This window comes from Anguilla rostrata, chromosome 13 (assembly GCF_018555375.3).
Source record: "Anguilla rostrata isolate EN2019 chromosome 13, ASM1855537v3, whole genome shotgun sequence".
Lineage (NCBI taxonomy): Eukaryota > Metazoa > Chordata > Actinopteri > Anguilliformes > Anguillidae > Anguilla > Anguilla rostrata.
The window spans coordinates 10,555,384-10,572,230 of NC_057945.1; the positions used below are offsets into that span (position 1 = coordinate 10,555,384).

The following is a 16,847-nucleotide window of genomic DNA, read 5'->3' on the forward strand; positions in this document are numbered from 1 at the left end:
CATTTGAATAATCATAATTCAGAAATCTTTTTACACCAACGTTTGTAGTAGGAATTTGTTGTGCCAATTGTTTAAGATACAAATGTTATTTTGTTTGGTTTGGAAAAACAAGGTTCTGTCTTTTGCAGATGAGTATCGAAGTTGACGTTTAATCATAAGAGCATCACGTGAAATGTTTTAGTACAACTACAGCCAACAAAACAGGCAATCTGAGCTATTTTTACTCAACACCATTAAGAAGTAGTGAGCTACATAAAATGACACGGCGTCAATTAACCGCATACTTGTTAATTGAAATGGGCGTATCTTTTAAAAGAAAGAAAGATATGAACGACGCAGTGTGAACAGACGCCATCGAGGGAAGTAACCTGCAATTCCTATATGCGGATGCATGCTTCTATTGACAGTTTTGTCCTGGCAGCAACCTGCATAGCAACTGGGAGCATGGACCCCAGCATAAAGGTTTTGAGAACCAACCAAGTTGCTGCTCGGAGTGACGTACAGTTTGTTGACAAGTTCATTAGCTGTAGGTATTTACGTCACTGCTGCAGAAGCGCTGGGGTACAGCGGAGGCAGAGGCAGCGGTTTCTGCCTAGATACACCACCAGCCACGTTGAAAAGTAAGAGACGTATTTCGTGGGCTGACGTTGGAGTGGGGGTAAAATAATGAGCTAATTACGCCTAAGCTTCGTAAATATACTTTTATTGTATGATGATGGGATAGCAATGTAGCTTCATTAAATAAATCGTGAACAGATTTCAGACGTAACCCCAACATGGATATAGACGTTCTTAGCTGGCTTGCTAAGGAGCAAGCTAACCTGGCAGATCACTTGTTTTGAGCCTCTATAGCAGACTGGTTAGCTCTCAGCTAACTACCAGTGTCCCCTGTTTTTGGACATAAGTAACAATCACTCCTTTCTTGTCTAGTTTTAAATATCCAACTTGGACGCTAGTATTCTTTCGTTATTGTACACCTTGCAGTGCTTTTTATAGTTTTTTAGTTGATTAGTGTGTAAAGCATTTTTAGCTAAGATTTTGTGTTCCTCTGGACAAAGCCTCTCTTTCTCCACCAGACGGCAGTCTAATGAGTCCTGTAGCTTTCAAAAATTTGTGGCGAGGGAAGTCATTTCAAATCAATTAACGGCGAAGAGTCATTTTTGCTTAGTATACTGAAGCGAGCTGCTTTTTGTTACCCTTTAATTGCAATAAAAATAGCAGAAAGTTGTGCAAACGAATGTGTACGTGTATATGTACACGTATGAAAACAGACATATGGAGATTATAAACGTTCTGCATACCCATGGTATAGTACAGATGTTCTTTATGGAGGAGGTTAAATAGTATTGGGAATAATCCTGTGGGTATAAGCATGGTCAAAGCAGGCTGGAAACTGCGCGGTGCATGTGTGATTCCTTAGGGCGATGCATTTAAGTTCACCGTGTGCTATATTGTGGACCCAATCCTCAGCAGTACAAGTGATGTCCATAGAGATTAATGCACTGCAATAATCAAACAGCAGTTTGGAGTGATTACATCTAGCAAGGACACTTCACAGTCTGTCTTATTATGTAGTTGGTTGACACTCTAGGGAGTGGGGGTGGGGTATGAAGTCATGAAGTGCTTGTAATCAGCACTACCGAACAGACAAGCCTTGCAGGATGCCATGCAGATTTGAAACTGAAATACGGAGTGCCAAGACCTTATGAACAGCACTTAAGTGTTTTGGGCGGCTCTCACTGTGTTGTTGGTTAAGGTGTTGAGCTTATGCATTACAATCAGCGACGCTTTGTTTGTTTTGCTATGCCTCGATTATGTTCATTTTAGTCAAATTCCACTGGTCGGCTAGCATTCCTCATTACATAGCCTAACCCTTATGACTGGCTCAAACCTCCTATACATTTACTTTTATTTATTGACAAATTTGGATATCTTACTTGAGGTCTTACCTTACCATTGCCCAGAGAAGACAGCAATGGCTGAAACGCATTGTTGCAAGTTGCAGGTAGTTATTGCCAATATTGTGTGCTCATTGTCCACCTGTGCAGAGAGCTTATCGTGCAGTATTCTGTCATGCGTAGCACCACTCTCCTGTAAACAGATGGCATTTTTGTTTCCCCTTACAGGGGGTTACAGTGCTGTTTATTATACGGTTTTCGTCAAATCTGAAGGCACACAGTGTTGCGCATCCCTTCTTCTGGGTGAGACAGTACCACTGTGGCACCCCGCAACGTTACTCTCAATTAATTGATTTACACATTATTTTTGTTCTCTCTCCAGAGATGGGAGGAGGGCAGAGTTTGGACGATCCGGTGAAGGAAGAGGAGAAAGAGGAGGGTCCGCCCGCTCGGCCGAGCGAAGAGCTCCCCGCGGCGGCGGAACGTCCCTCGGAGCCCGTGGGGGACGTGCCACAGTGTCGCATGGGCGGCAGGACCGTGGACAACATGTGCTTCATGATCTCCTGCACAAACTGGTACTAACACTGGGGTCGCCCAGCCCTGCGCCACCGAAGTATTCATTTCGGTGAAATGCGTCTAATAATATCAGATTAATGCTTCTTCCTGCATATAAGTGCTCAGTGCATTCGCATTTGTCATATCCCTCTTCTTTTAAATGAGCTATGTTCTTAAAGGTGTGACAAAAAATATAGCATGAGGCTTGAAATGCAACCAGAAACAGGTAAGGCAGACAGGATTAAAAGGTGATTTTGACAACTTTTATTTAGCCGGGGCTCAATTAAATTTATCCATGACTTTTCTTTTTCTTTTTTTAAGTACACCAGTTTCCATTTAGCATTCCAAACTCGATGACACAGCGTTAAAAACTATTGGTTAATAGTCAATGTTGCCCTTGACAGTGTCATCAAATGACTCAGACTTAGGCCCTGTCCACACGTATACGGATTTTTCTGAAAACATAGTTTTTTCCCCTCCGTTTTGGCCTCCCGTCCACACGAAAACGGCGTTTTAGGTCACTGAAAACGAAGCTTTTTGAAAACGCCTTCCAAGGTGGAGATTTTTCAAAACTCAGATTTATCTGTCTTCCTGTGGACAAGAAAAACGGAGCTTTATGAAAACGCTGACGTCATGACGCCAACTCGCGCATCAGTTACCATGGCAATTGGTGTATTGCGCATGCGGCAATCGTTTAGCGTTCTCCTGTGGGCGGAGATGTCTTTTAAAACGCCGGTCGTGTGGATAGGATTTTTTTTTTTAACGGAGGGGGAAAAAACTACATTTTCAGAAAAATCTGTATACGTGTGGACAGGTCCTTAGGGCCTATGCACTCCAATCTCTCTGTTTCTGTGGCCATAGTTTGGCATTTTTAGTTTAGCCATCAAAGGGCAAGCTCTTTACCTATGGAGCTACTGCAGGAGGGGCTCAAGCCATAAAGATGAAAGAATGAAATAATGGCCTGCACAAGGTGGTAATTACCCTGTTACTTTATTTGTGGCAGTGTTCATTGGATGCTAGTGTCAGGAAAAGCACTTACAAACTACAGTCAGTCCCTGGCCAACATAACTATCTCAATAGTATCCCTTATTGTCCCTTTGAGATAATGCCATTGTCCTTTTTTAGTGGCCTGTCATTGAGTTTAATTGGAAACTGTTGTGTAAAAAATGATAGGGTCCAACTCGATGGGAAAATAGCGCAGATTTTCTTTTTTGATATTATAGTGGTGGGTAAAAATTCTCTGTGGCCAGGGAATTTCTTCATCCACTAGCTAAATTCATTTTCATCTAAACCAAATTTAAAATCTTTGCACACTTTCTGTGTTGGTCAAATTCACGGTGTTAGCCCATAACACCATTTTGTACAAACTTGTGTAATAGCGCAGGTTTGGCTGAGACTCAGTATAAATGTGCTATCTATGCTAGTGTTACCATGTGACTTAATGTCACTGCTATACATTCATAATGAAAATCGATACCAACATTATGTTGCCGTAATATAAGTAAACAAGAATGCAATTTTTATTTCTTCTTTTTATTGACATTTCTTTTTTTAAATACAACATGGTGATATTGTTAGATACACAGTGTAGAACTGTTAAACAAAAGAGAAAAGTAAAAAGCAATACCTTTATCCAATAAGTATGGTTAATAATTATAATTAAAAAGTTACATTTTTATAAAGCTTGAATAACAGTTTAAAACAGAAAACCATGGACCATTTTTGAGTTTTTATATATTTTTTTAACAAAGGTGGTTTAAAAATAGCAGTGAAATGAAAACCCTGAAGGAAAAGAAAAAAAAAACATCACTGAATGTGTTTTCTATTTTTATTTACATGATATTTATCATGGCGAATGATATATTAACCTTGAACTGTGGATAAGCCTGTTTTATTAATGCTAGAAAATAAGACCCAGAATCCTTTATTCTCACTGTGTACGAAATCCTCAATTTTATTCTCCATACATTTCAATATTTGGGGCTAATGGATATGTCTAAAAATTATTTATTTCTTTGTTCTCTGTTCACTTTTTTTCTTTGTGATATTTTACATGTTGAGATTTGCTTACAGTGTGTTGATGTATTAGATTTGCTTAGTTTTATGATCAGAGGAAATGTAATGAAATTGGCAGAGTGACAGATGTTGGAGTTTGCATTTTAGAAATGTGCTGCATTCAGTGGTATTCATCGCCAGACGGCAAAAGGGGGGGCGGGGGCGGGGGCGTATATACATAATTGAAATCAAACAGAAATTGTAATACGCATTTAAGTACATGTACTTGTAAAATGAACAACACTGAATCCATAGCAAAATCATTAAGAAAGCTCAACATCAGATTTTTAGCATAGCTCCTTTTAAAAGGGTTTTCTCAAAAATCCTCTGGCATAAAAAAGATGGATCTCTCTTAAAGCTATATCAGTTAAAATCTTACTTGATCTTCAGTATTCAAAATGTTAAATACATCATATTACTTTCAAAGTCTGGACTATCTTTGATATGTTCTCTCTTGTTTGTCCAGTTTTTCAAAAGAAAAGTTGCAATAGAAACAAAAAGGCAACAACAGGCAATTTAAAGGCGATTTTCTGTTGTCTAAAACCACAAAGGTATTCACAAAGAGGCATTTCTGAGGGAAGCTCTAAGTTATTTATACAGCAAGATTAGGAACATCTTTTTCATTTAGTATAAACCGGTTTGACTGGCAATCAGACAAAAGGTAGGAACAGGTGCACCAAGCATTAAGCTGAAACATTTTGCCTCCATATGTAAAATATTTTGTGATCTAATCTTAATCTTAAATCATGGCTACAATGATCAATCTCACAAAAAAACAAATCTCAGATCACCATATCTAATACACCATTATCTGGGTTTCTCGGTGCATCACACCATTTGACACAGTAGCGCGGATTCACCTATTTAATATTTAATTACATGGACTTAGGTAATATAAATCAGCATTTTCTATTTCACACTTCCTTTGGAGTGTATTAAACAGCATTACCATAAAATGGAGAAATAGAGTAAATGTCCTGTACACAGACACAAAGAAGGTATTCCAGCTTTCAATATGAGCATTCCTTTTCACAACTGAAAGAAAAATAAATGGGATTAAATTTGCTCCCACCTCAGGATCTAACAATCAGATATTTATTACTGATTCCAAGGAAGTGCTGAGGTATGACTAATGCAAAAGGCTAATACCAGAATGTAAGTGCATCTGAGCACACTGGAATCTCTATCTCTGTGCTAAAATCCAAAGCACAAGAAAGGAAAACCAATTGTTTCACCCTTTTTCAAAAGTTTATGTAATGTGAAGCAAGTTCAGATTTATCTAAACCTATAAGTGTCAAGCTGAGAACTGGTCTTTGTTTAGATACTGCAGTGGCATGGCATTGCCTTGCTCTTTCCGTGTTGTGTTGCTATTCCAATGAGAATAAAAGCATACAGTGTATTACAGGGAGCAGAAAAATGACCGTAGACCATACATACCAGCTCAACAGGCAATAAAGAAGGTCACATTGAACAAAAACGTAGCGATTGACGTAGCTGAACCAACATAGAGCTACGGCGAGGTACAGCCTGGAGTAAGTGTCCCTCAAGACATACGAGGCTGATGTGGAACCGGCATTTTGCAATGTAGCTTTGTAGACCAGTGCTTTGAAGCTCATAGTAGGAAAAGACCAAAACCGAAAAGCTGCAATATGGTGAATGGTCATGATCTTAAAAAAGGTATTAAATAAACTTTTAGTGGCACACAGACTAACAGAGAAGGTAGAAGAATGGCAATGGGTGGAGTGCATAAAGGCTCCTAAACAGACCAAAGCTTTTCAGTGTTCATTGCAGCCTGTGCAAGACTGCTAAGCCATTTTACCCCCCAGCCCACCCCCCCCCCCCAAAAAAAATAAATGAATAAATAAACGAGTACTGCTTATTCAGACTAAATGCCAACAATCTGCTCTGATACTGTGCTATGTCTTGGCCTGTAGCTGGGCTGCTCAAAAAACAAAGTATTAGCTGATATCTTAAAATGATAAAATACTACGCATAAAAAAGCATAGACAGTGGGTCTCCCTGGAAGAGACTTGTGTATTACCTCTGATCATTAACAAGCTAAAAGTGCATTGTTCATGTCGATCAACTGAAAGAGATAGAAATCGAGCAGGCCACTGCAAATTTCCAGACAAGGCACCAAGTCTTAATGTAGTACCAGCAAAAGCTTTTAAGGCAGACACCAGCACAGCCAGTACAGTCTACTTCAGAGGGTACTTCAGGATGTTGAATCTTTTCTGGAAGACGAGCAATTCCTCAAGAGAATGCGATGCTGAAAAATATTCTAAGCGAGTGCACTGTTCTGTTCCCAGACTGGTTACAAAATCAAAATGGCACATCAGAAAATAACTACTGTGAATTCTGAGATGGTCAAGCAGGTTCTGTGAAAACCAGGCCAGACACAGCAGGAACATCAATTTTAAAGTGTGTTGGATTGCAGGCAACCAGCACAAACTAAAAGTGGTTAGTCCCTCACAGAGCCCACAGGCTAAAAGAAGAGCCAGAACCTCTCGGGATGTAGAACTAAAGGATTCTACTCTGGATACACCCGCAAATACCTTGAGAAATGACCCATAATAGCGTCAGTTAGAGAATATTAGTTTGGAATCTTTAGTATGTTTCTCGTAAAGATGCTGATCCAAATAAAGGTTCTTTCACACTTAATACTGTCAGTTTGTTTATCACAATACAGTGTGATGACGTCACTTTAGGCCTTCTGCAGTGTTCTTGACAACAGTGTTTGGTTACCACGAAAGAAATCAACAACATTGGAGAATGAATGAGTAAATAGACTGAATAAATCATTGGGGTGAAGAATGGAAGCAGTGAATGAATCTGGATGGAGATCACAACCATCTGGTACTTCCATTTTAACCATCGTCATAGCTGAACCAAAAAACCCTCACACTGTCACATAGTAAGACTAGATTCACAAGGACTTCAAGAAACTCAGTAATGCAGACCCAAGTCTTCAGAGGAAGTCAACACCTATTCCTGGTAAGTACCATTGGCTGAGGATGCCAAGAAGTGGTTTTGACTTGAGCATGTCATTTTACCTACTGGCAACTGGCAAAATTTCACAAATGAACACCTCTGTTCTGCAACTATAACCAGTCATTATCAGGCCAAGCAACACCAGCCCAAGATATTGAAAGATTCAAGTAAGAAGGACTGGGAAGCAACAAACGTTGCTCAGGTCAGAAGTTTGATGGGTGCTACAAGCACGTGTGCATCTGATAACATTGTGTAAGTAAATACAAAGAGCAGAGATTGAGGAAGGGCTGTACTGGACAAACCTTTCTGAAGGCTGTGATTCCTATAGTACATTCTCGAGGAAAGCCTAAATGTAGACAAATGAGAAACTGACCTGTAAACTTCCAGAAATAAAGGAAACCTATGCTCTCAGGGGTGGGGACCACACCCATACAGAGCAAGAGAAGGTCACCCAGATAACTAGCCAAAGAATATACCGCCCTCTTTCACCAGTGTAGGCAAAAAAAAGTATTACAAAGTAAAAGATTTCCTCTTAGCTTAGATCTGGCATAATGGTGCCACAAATAATGATCCAGGCTTAAGAGATGAAAAGATATGAAGACTGTACATATTGGTGAATTCAATATTGAATCACAAGGGCAGTTGTTATTCCTGTAATTGTCTTTAGTTCCTTGGCTGTTTCCAAACAACCCAAAGCTGTCCTTCTAACGACCCTGTCCAGCCCAGACATACTTCAGTTGGTTCAGTTGCAGCCTATCTATGAAATAGGCAATATAGTGAAATATAAGTGACAAAAAGTTGACTCCATTACATGGTTTTTTCAAGATCTGGCAGGTGAACCTAATGACTATAACAACTAATTTACTTTCTTTTAAAGCATAATTCTAAATCTGAATAGCTGTTAAATAAAAAAAATTCCCAGATGACTATTTTGTGTCCAACTATTGTATGTCCAATAGTTTAACAGTCTAATTTTGGCAGTATCATAATTATCTCAGCTATGCTGTAAGCTTTGTACAAATCATACATTTTGGCCATTAGTCTCATTTCTACCTGTCCATATAGTGAAATTAAAAGTGTGCACTCATATCAGTCAATGAGGCATACATTAATGATGTAAGTCCCACAGTGGCTAACTGTAGCAGTATTGCAGACAAACGGAATGCAAATGTCTGTCAGCACTTCTTTTCATAACAAGCTTGTAATGTGTTTCTTTAAAGCAAATGTAAGCAGTACACCACAAAACAAAAGAGAAATTAATTTTTGTTGAACTACCACCCAATTGCTTAAAAATTTCAAAAGCTTAATTGTTAGGCCACTCCCTGTGCACACTGACACCTGTTGTCAAAACTCTGCATGAATCATATAACGGTTACTCATCAAGGACACGCCTACGTCAGTTTTCAACAGAGGCAGCTGATATAATGGAGGTGACGTGAAGAGTGGTCGGATAGGTGCCCCCATTCTGCCGAGGCGAACAGCAAATGAAGTACATGCTGTCTGTGAACTGAGCAGAACAGCTGTGAGCAGCCAATGAGACTGACCACTCCACAGAACAGACCCCATTGGGGTCAAAGTTAAGTCTGACCTGACAGAAACAGTGTCATCAAGTAATACCTTTAATCTCAACAGTGACTTCAAATACATTTAGTGAAAATTAAAATGGCTGACAGCTGAGGCAATGTATGAACCATAAGCAATGTGCATATTGGTGCGATGACGTAAAGCAAAATGTAATGTTTTGGAGGAGTTTAACAATAAAGTACAGACGCTAGACCCTCTTAGCCATTTTCCGTAGGGACAGGAATATTAAATTGGCTTCAGTCCTGTGGTACACCAAGCAAACCCGCCCCTGCCTCTATGACTTTCCCACAGGCAGATCAGTTACTGAAATCACTAATACAGTATGCTTAGTGATGCATCAGTCCTAATATGGTATGGTTCAGTAACACCAACACAATGATAACATTTAAGAAAACATCCATCTATCTATATATATATATTAAGATAAATAGATAGACAGAGAGGAGCAGAGAAAGAGTGCGAGAGAAGTGTGGGAGAGACTAAGGCTGCTTAAAAACAGCAGGTCATCTGGCCCCATCTTTACTCGTTACATCATTCCAGGCCTTCGTAAGCCACCAAGGTACTCGCTGCACGTCTGTCACACGGAGTCATGGGGAAAAAAATTGTGAACAGCCACAGGACTTTAGCAAGTCATACTATTATTAATACCACCAACCTCTTTTAATGCAAGACATGTCAGTTGGACAACCCCCCCCCCCCCTTCATTCAGTTGAAAAGGCCGAAAGTCTGTGCTTGGAAGCAGCCACCGTGATGGCTGGCCCACAGGAGGACTGTCGTAAAACCAGCCTCGGCGTTGACCGAACTCAGCACAGAAATAGTTGGGGAGTATAAAACGTCCATTTACGCACAAAGACTGCCTACTTCCTTCAACTGATTCATGGACATTTCATAAACTGAAATGATGAAATGATCCACAGGAAGAAAAGAAAAAATCAGAAGTGTTCTCTTCTATGGCTGTTCTACCTACATCTGTTGTTAGTTTCGCTTTGTACTCCCCCTCCACCCTCTCACCTCATTGTTTTACTCAATGTAATTTGAACTTCATGTACAAGTCGTTGTGGGAAGAGGAGACGCAGGTTTGCTGGTATCTGGCTGTAAGCGCTGTGGTGAGGCTCCCTGGACCCCCGAAGTGGAGAGGGCCGGGGGCAGTCCTGGGGGGTCGGGGGTGTAAGAACAAATGCGGTGAAACAGCCTGATAAGAGTGGCCGTGGGAGGTGGGTGGGGGGAGGGGGGTAGGGAGGCGCCCCGCTTTCCGCAAGTCCGGGGGCTCCCAGCCGGTTTGTGCTTCGGCTCATGCTAAATAACATACAAACTTCTCGACGATCGTCAGGGTCTAATGAAGTGGGCGGGGTCTGAATAACTCCACCCCGCCACGCCACGGTTGTGCAAGGCAGGCACTGGTCACACGGTGCTCCAACTGTTTTTTTTTTTTGTAGCCCTCTGGACAATATCTGCAGGCGGCAGCTTGACCAAGCCTGTCATACCCACTCCTGTACGGGGTGTTTGTAGTAGGTGACGTTCTGCTGCACGCCTTTGTTCTTGAACTGAAAGATGGTGTAGACTAGGACCAGGATGCAGAGAGAGAGGATGCAGGGGATCACCACGGCAATGGCGTTGACGGTGCTGGGCACGTCGTTGATGGTCACCATGATGTCTACGTCATCGTGGGGCAACTGCCGGTCTTTGTTCTTCTCCATCTCCGATTGGTCACAGCCCATCCAGTCCTTCAAGATGGACTTGGGGTATCCAGGCTCCACGTTCAGCTTCTGATTATCAAACTTCCAATAATCCTTGCCTTTGTAGAAATAGGTATAGACTAGGGGAGGAAAGACAGGTTAAGGTATTAGAATGTGTTTGATGGCAGAACTGAGGTTGATTATCTAGAACAGGGGTGTCAAATCATCGAGTAGAGTCTTAGTGATGGGCTAAAACAAACCTGCACCCATACTGGCCCTTTTCAAATAAGATTACACATTCCTGATCTAGAACATGTTGTTCATGTAAACTACTCGGCCAAAAGTATGTGGACACCTGACATCCAACATCTCATCCAAAATTATGGGCATTAATGTGGAGTTAATCCACCCTTTGCTGCGGTAACAACCTTCACTCTGCTGGGAAGGCTGTATACTAGGTGTTGGAGCATTGCTGTAGGACTTTGCTTCCATTCGGCCAGAAGAGCATTAGTGAGGTCGGGCACTAATTGGGCAGCTAGGCCAGGCTCGCAGTTGGCTTTCCAAGTGATCCCAAAGGTGTTGGATGGGGTTAGGTCAGGGCTCTGTGCAGGCCAGTCAAGTTTTTCTACATAGTTCTCAACAAAACCTTTTTTATATGGATCTCACTCTGTGCCTGGAAGCATTATCATACTGAAACAGGAAACGGCCTTCCCCTAACCGTAGTGGATGCACAGAATCGTCTAGAATGCGATTGTATGCTGTAGCGTTAAGATTTGCCTTCACTGGAACTAAGGGGCCTAGCCCAAACCATGAAATACAGCCTTTAGACTAAGGGGCGTCCAGATACTTTTGGTCTTATAGTGTAAGTATGAGCAAGTAAGTAAGCATGTAAGTATATATAGGGCAGCCATTCCATGCTTATGATTAAACACTGAAGGCTGGTTATGCCAGTTGAGCACAGTGCAGCTTACAGGAGGCTCAGAGACTGTGACTGATGACTGGTCGGGCATCGCCGCTGAGGCTGAGCCTCGGAGACTCCGGCAGAAACTGCCTGACGGATGGAAATGATGAGCTACAGGCAAACAGCTGAGAGAAATGGGCCGTACGACCCGCCGTTTGATTCTCCCTCTCATGTTCTCATGTTCTCAGCTCCTCTGCGAGCTGTAGTGCAGGAGGTTGTGACATGACTTGCAGAAGTGATGATCGTTCGCTCCACTAGAACCCTCTCGGGGCCTCTGGCGCATCTCTGATTTTTGCCTCAACAGCAAAAATGAGCCCTGCCTTGCTCGGGGTGTATTAACCCCTGAAGCAACGTAACTCCATACAGCTACTTAGACCTGACTGCCCTCTAAACCAAAAATCTACTGCTAATAACAGCACAAACAGCCTTTAACATTACATTACATTACAGGCACTTAGCAGATGCTCTTATCCAGAGCAATTTACACAACTTTTTACATAGCATTTACATTGTATCCAATTATACAGTGGGAAGCATTGCAGGTTAAGTACCTTGCACAATGGTATAATGGCAGTGTTCTACCTGGGAGTCGAACCTATGAACTTCAGGTCACAAGACCAAATCCTTACCTATTATACTACACTGCCTTTAAAACCTGTTACACACAACGCAGACAACTATTTAGACCCGTCGTCTACCGATAATCACAGCACAAAGACTTGTTTAAACTAATCTTCAACAACTACTTGCAGTACAAACATCACTTCTAAACCAATCTTTTACCACAGAGAAAATGGCTGCCTAAACCTAACCTAACACTAATCACAGTATGAACAGCCGTCTATGCCTTACTGCGGCCACTAATCACAGCACTATCAGCTGTTGAAACTAAACCTCTAGCGCTAATCTTGGCACAAATGACCATCTATCATTTTCCACCACTAATCACAATGCAAACAACTGCTTAAACCCATCCAGTTATCACAGAACAAAAACCACTAATAAAAGTGAAAACAGCACTCTAAACTATACTCCCACCACTAATCACAACATAAACAGCTATTTAAACCCAACTTCTACCACTAATCACAACACAAACAGCTGTCTAATCCCAATGCTCACCACTAATCACAGAACAAACAGTTGCCTGAGAAACACTGCCATAACTCTCTCTTATATACCGTGTGATATGACAATAGAAAATGTACCATCTAGTGCTTTCACAATTCAGCTCCTTCCCTGTGAGTTCATGGATGCTGGGATAGGCTCCAGCTGCCCTGTGACCCTGACCAGGAATAAGGTTAGATAATGGATGGATGGACACTGCGTGTGCATTTAATCACAGGATCATGTTGATATGTTAATAGAATGTTGACGGTGAAAATGATAATGCTTTGCAACTACCCACAGGAATGTGCCCATTTCCTAACCCTATCCAACCCACCCACGTCGGTCATGTGATCAGATACTCACAGCCTTCCCTGCTGACGAATGCGCCTTGCGGGGCCTCAGGAATGCCCTTCCAGACGGTGATGGGTTTGGGGTACCCGGGGTCAGCGGCCCTTTTCTCCTCGTTGTAGCGCCAGTACTGGTCCCCTTTGAAGAAGTAGGTCTTGCCCACTGGCTCCCAGCGCAAGGCAGTGTCAATGCCGTCACGTGGCAGGCAGTTCCCCAGGTCCACCAGGCTGTGTGGGTATCCTGGCTCAGCGGTAACCTCCTTGAATACCCAGTACTTATCACCTGATAATACAGAAACTATATATGAAGCATCCATGCCGGTGAATAAAATATCCCTTGTAAATGATTGATGAGGACCTTGCAGAAGTTAGCCAATCAGGCGTAATGGTATTACGACGTGGGCAGAACACCTTTTTTTTTTTTGAGGAAGTAGCAATCTGGCTTTTTCGATTCTTTTCTGTCACAGAGCACATGGTCCTGGGCGGGCTGTTAGCATCCAAATGCTCATTCACGTGCAGGCTGTTACAGCACCAAACGCAGGGCCGTGTGCACGTGCTACTACACTGCCAAACACACGGCTATTCATAAACACTGATGATAATAGCTCTGCATCTGTCAAGGTCACCGTACTAGCGCACTGTAGCCTACCAAGTCATAAAGGTAACGGTTGAATGTTCACTGTGATGGTGTCAGCTTATTGTTCTTTTGTTCTTCTCAGTAAAACAGCAAGCAGATAAAAAAAAAAACCCCAATGGCAACACCCCATGTAAATTACTGCACATAAATGACGCGTTTGCTGTCATCAACCTCGTTGACACCATTTGGACTGGATTTGTATAAACAGAAGACATCTGCTAATGTAATTATTACCTGAACACATTCGTAATTTAAACAGACTGCTTTGCATATGCTTATTATTTGGCCACCAGTGTGTTTGGGGGTTCCTATTCAGCTGTCTGTCAGTGCTCATAGTGGTGGGCTACTGTGTTCAATTCATTTAGTTGCAGTTATCCTAATAGAACACATTTAACAACAAACAAATATGGCAGTAAAAAAAGACAGTTTACAAATATTTACATAAAGCTGCCATAATTGTGGAACATCTCAGTATTAATAGTAAAGCTCACTCATCTCAAGAAAAATGGAACGGTACCTAGTTACAAAGAAGTAAAGGCTTAGCCTACCCAATTAATTCAAAATAAAATCCACCTGCCTAAAACAAATTACTAGCATGTCATGCTCTTGTTTATGTATGCTCTTAATGCTGTGCAATGATAAAGTGTTGAATTGCCAGAAGAAAAACATTGATTATGCTTGAAAAATTGTGGTAACCAACATTTAAGAATCAAAGAATGTAGTATTTTCAAGAATAGGTAACAGTGGAGCACAGCCGTTGGGCTATCAGTGGTTTGCGAAACCAACCTGAAGCGCTCCTCTAGCTGTCGGTGAAGAGCAGGCAGATTAGATGCAGATCAGCTGTTAAAAGGATACAAAATGACTGACGAACAGTCAGTGGACGATAGTGGACCACTCCAGTGCCGATCGCCAAAATGCTGGCCGACCTTCAGCTAGAAACGACAGCTAGCCTATCTGATCAGAGCTTGTTTTCTGCGTGCTGACAGTCAGCCTTTTTTCGTTGTGGAAAACCTTCCTCAAACCTTTATGAATAGCCTCTGCCATCAGGAGCAGACAGTTAAAGCTCCAAATGCATGGTCATTGGCAAGCTGTCCAGACATCCAAGCACAGGGTCCTACACAGGCAGTAAGCGCTAGTCACACCGCAAATCCCTTATATACAAATGCTGTGGCACCATGGTCACATGCAGGCAACTGCAGCCTCAAACGCACGGTAGTGGGCTTCCTATTAAAGCTCCCGACAGAGTGGTGTGCCGCCTCTCCACATCCCTATCAGGGTCCTGCGGATACTTTAAGTGACAGGAGGCAGAACTTCTCCAGGATGAAGAGGCACATTAGATAGATAATTTTCCACATGCAGGAGCAATAGTAGCTTTGGTACAGGAGTGTGGAATGAGCTTAGAGGGATAGTTCACTTAATGGAGTCTTTCATTTTATTATATTAAATTTGTCGATGCGCCTATAGCAGCCATTGTTAAGCTAGCAGGTTGTCAAAAACTTGTAGGAATATTAAATATCCTTCAATGCACACAAAATCTGTCTGGTCCTATCAAAAACAGACTAAAACTGAAATAATATTTTAAAACTTTCATTTTCTGGCCTGGGCAAGCTAACTGTGCTTCCGGATGTAGAAAATGTCCCCTGTGTGATGGCACTTTAGCCTCACGGAGGTGTCTCTGCAAAGCTATCTCCTCTGTGAATCCCCCAATCCTCTCAAAAAGGCTGGTTATCTTGCCGACCAGTCAACAGTCTGCACCACGGTTGTGCTATGACACGTGTGTGATTGCTCTGCTACTGCTGTGGACTGCTGAACGCTTTGCGACAGCCTCCAAAGTAATCTCACCATGCGCTCTGAGTCAGAGCAGAGAGAGCCCAGAAAGGACAGTGTATAAACTGCGACCACATATACACTGACATCCACACACACGCACACACACATACACACACAATTCCACTGTGCTATTCAGCAGACTGATCTTTTTCATGTCTTGGAGCAGGGATAACAATGGGAAAGAAAGGGAAAATACCTTTAAAGAAGACAAACTTTCCATCCGATCTTTCGTAAGCCGCATCAATCCGAGGGGGAAGGCCTTTCCAGAACTGCTCGATTTGCATCGGGTAACCCTCCTGCACCTTGTTGTTGCGCAGTCTCCAGAACCAACGGTCCTGAAAGAAAACAGTACAAAGTACATCAATCAGGACTCATTATCTGGTGCATGCAGAAAAACTAGGACACTTCCTACAAAATCCCTACTGACTGCAAACTAGACAATTACATAGTACACGGTACATCTCTATGCGCAATCCAGATAATATTACAAACAGAACGTTCTCCATTATAAAACAATCTGAAGAACATCTGTGATGACATTGGGAAAAAAAGATTCACAGTGTTCAGCTCTGTCAATATTTACGTTTGAATATGGAAAAGAAGACTATATATTAAAATAGCCAGTGCTACATGTCTTTTGTAATCTATCCATCAGACAGTTTGAGTCATGGTTCAGTTAGGTGTTGCTAGTAAAACCAGCACGCAGAGGTCAGATAATAATAGAGGTGAACCTGAAACTGAAGAAATGGATCTTACCTTGAAAACGAACATCTCACGTCTGAAGAAGGCCACAGTGTTGAAGTTTCCGTCACAGATGTTGGGTTTTCCAGTACCGGGAGAGGACGGCTTGTCCCCGGAGGGTGGACGTGGTGGTCGGGACTGCCGGTCGTGTTTCCGCTCGGAGGTGGAGTGGGTCCGGCGGGCGGGGAGTGTGGGTAGGGGCCTGGTGGGCTCCAACATGGCGGTGGGGATGCCTGGAATAGAACCACTGTCGTTGGGAGGTGTTTTGAAATGGAAACATTCTCACTGGGAGGCACTGGGTTCAGGGCCATTCTCACTGGGAGGTGCTTGGTATATAACCATTGGCATTGGATAGAGCATCGCTGTCATTGGGAGGCATATGGCGGAGACGTTCGGAAAGAACTTTCTTTGAAGGGTGTTTGGAAGAGAACCATTGTCATTTATGGGAGTTTCATCCTCATA

At 42.2% G+C, this 16,847-nt stretch overlaps 1 protein-coding gene and 1 long non-coding RNA gene across 3 annotated transcripts in view; one reads left to right on the top strand and one right to left on the bottom strand.

Annotated features, from left to right (window-relative positions):
* The first annotated feature begins 3 nt into the window (after positions 1-3).
* Positions 4-4,934, top strand: LOC135237963 (uncharacterized). Its single transcript, XR_010324971.1, has 2 exons — positions 4-620; positions 2,281-4,934. It is a non-coding gene; the product is annotated as an uncharacterized LOC135237963 (long non-coding RNA).
* The window catches only part of mmp24 (matrix metallopeptidase 24), a 31,692-nt gene continuing 19,383 nt past the window's right edge, over positions 4,539-16,847 (bottom strand). For both annotated transcript variants that reach the window (XM_064305553.1, XM_064305554.1), the window contains exons 6-9: positions 16,401-16,618; positions 15,841-15,979; positions 13,194-13,460; positions 4,539-10,899 (exon numbers count right to left, since the gene is read on the bottom strand). In XM_064305553.1, coding sequence (XP_064161623.1) covers positions 10,562-10,899; positions 13,194-13,460; positions 15,841-15,979; positions 16,401-16,618 — 962 coding nt within the window. In that variant the 3' untranslated portion in view covers positions 4,539-10,561. The remainder of the gene's footprint in view (positions 10,900-13,193; positions 13,461-15,840; positions 15,980-16,400; positions 16,619-16,847) is intronic.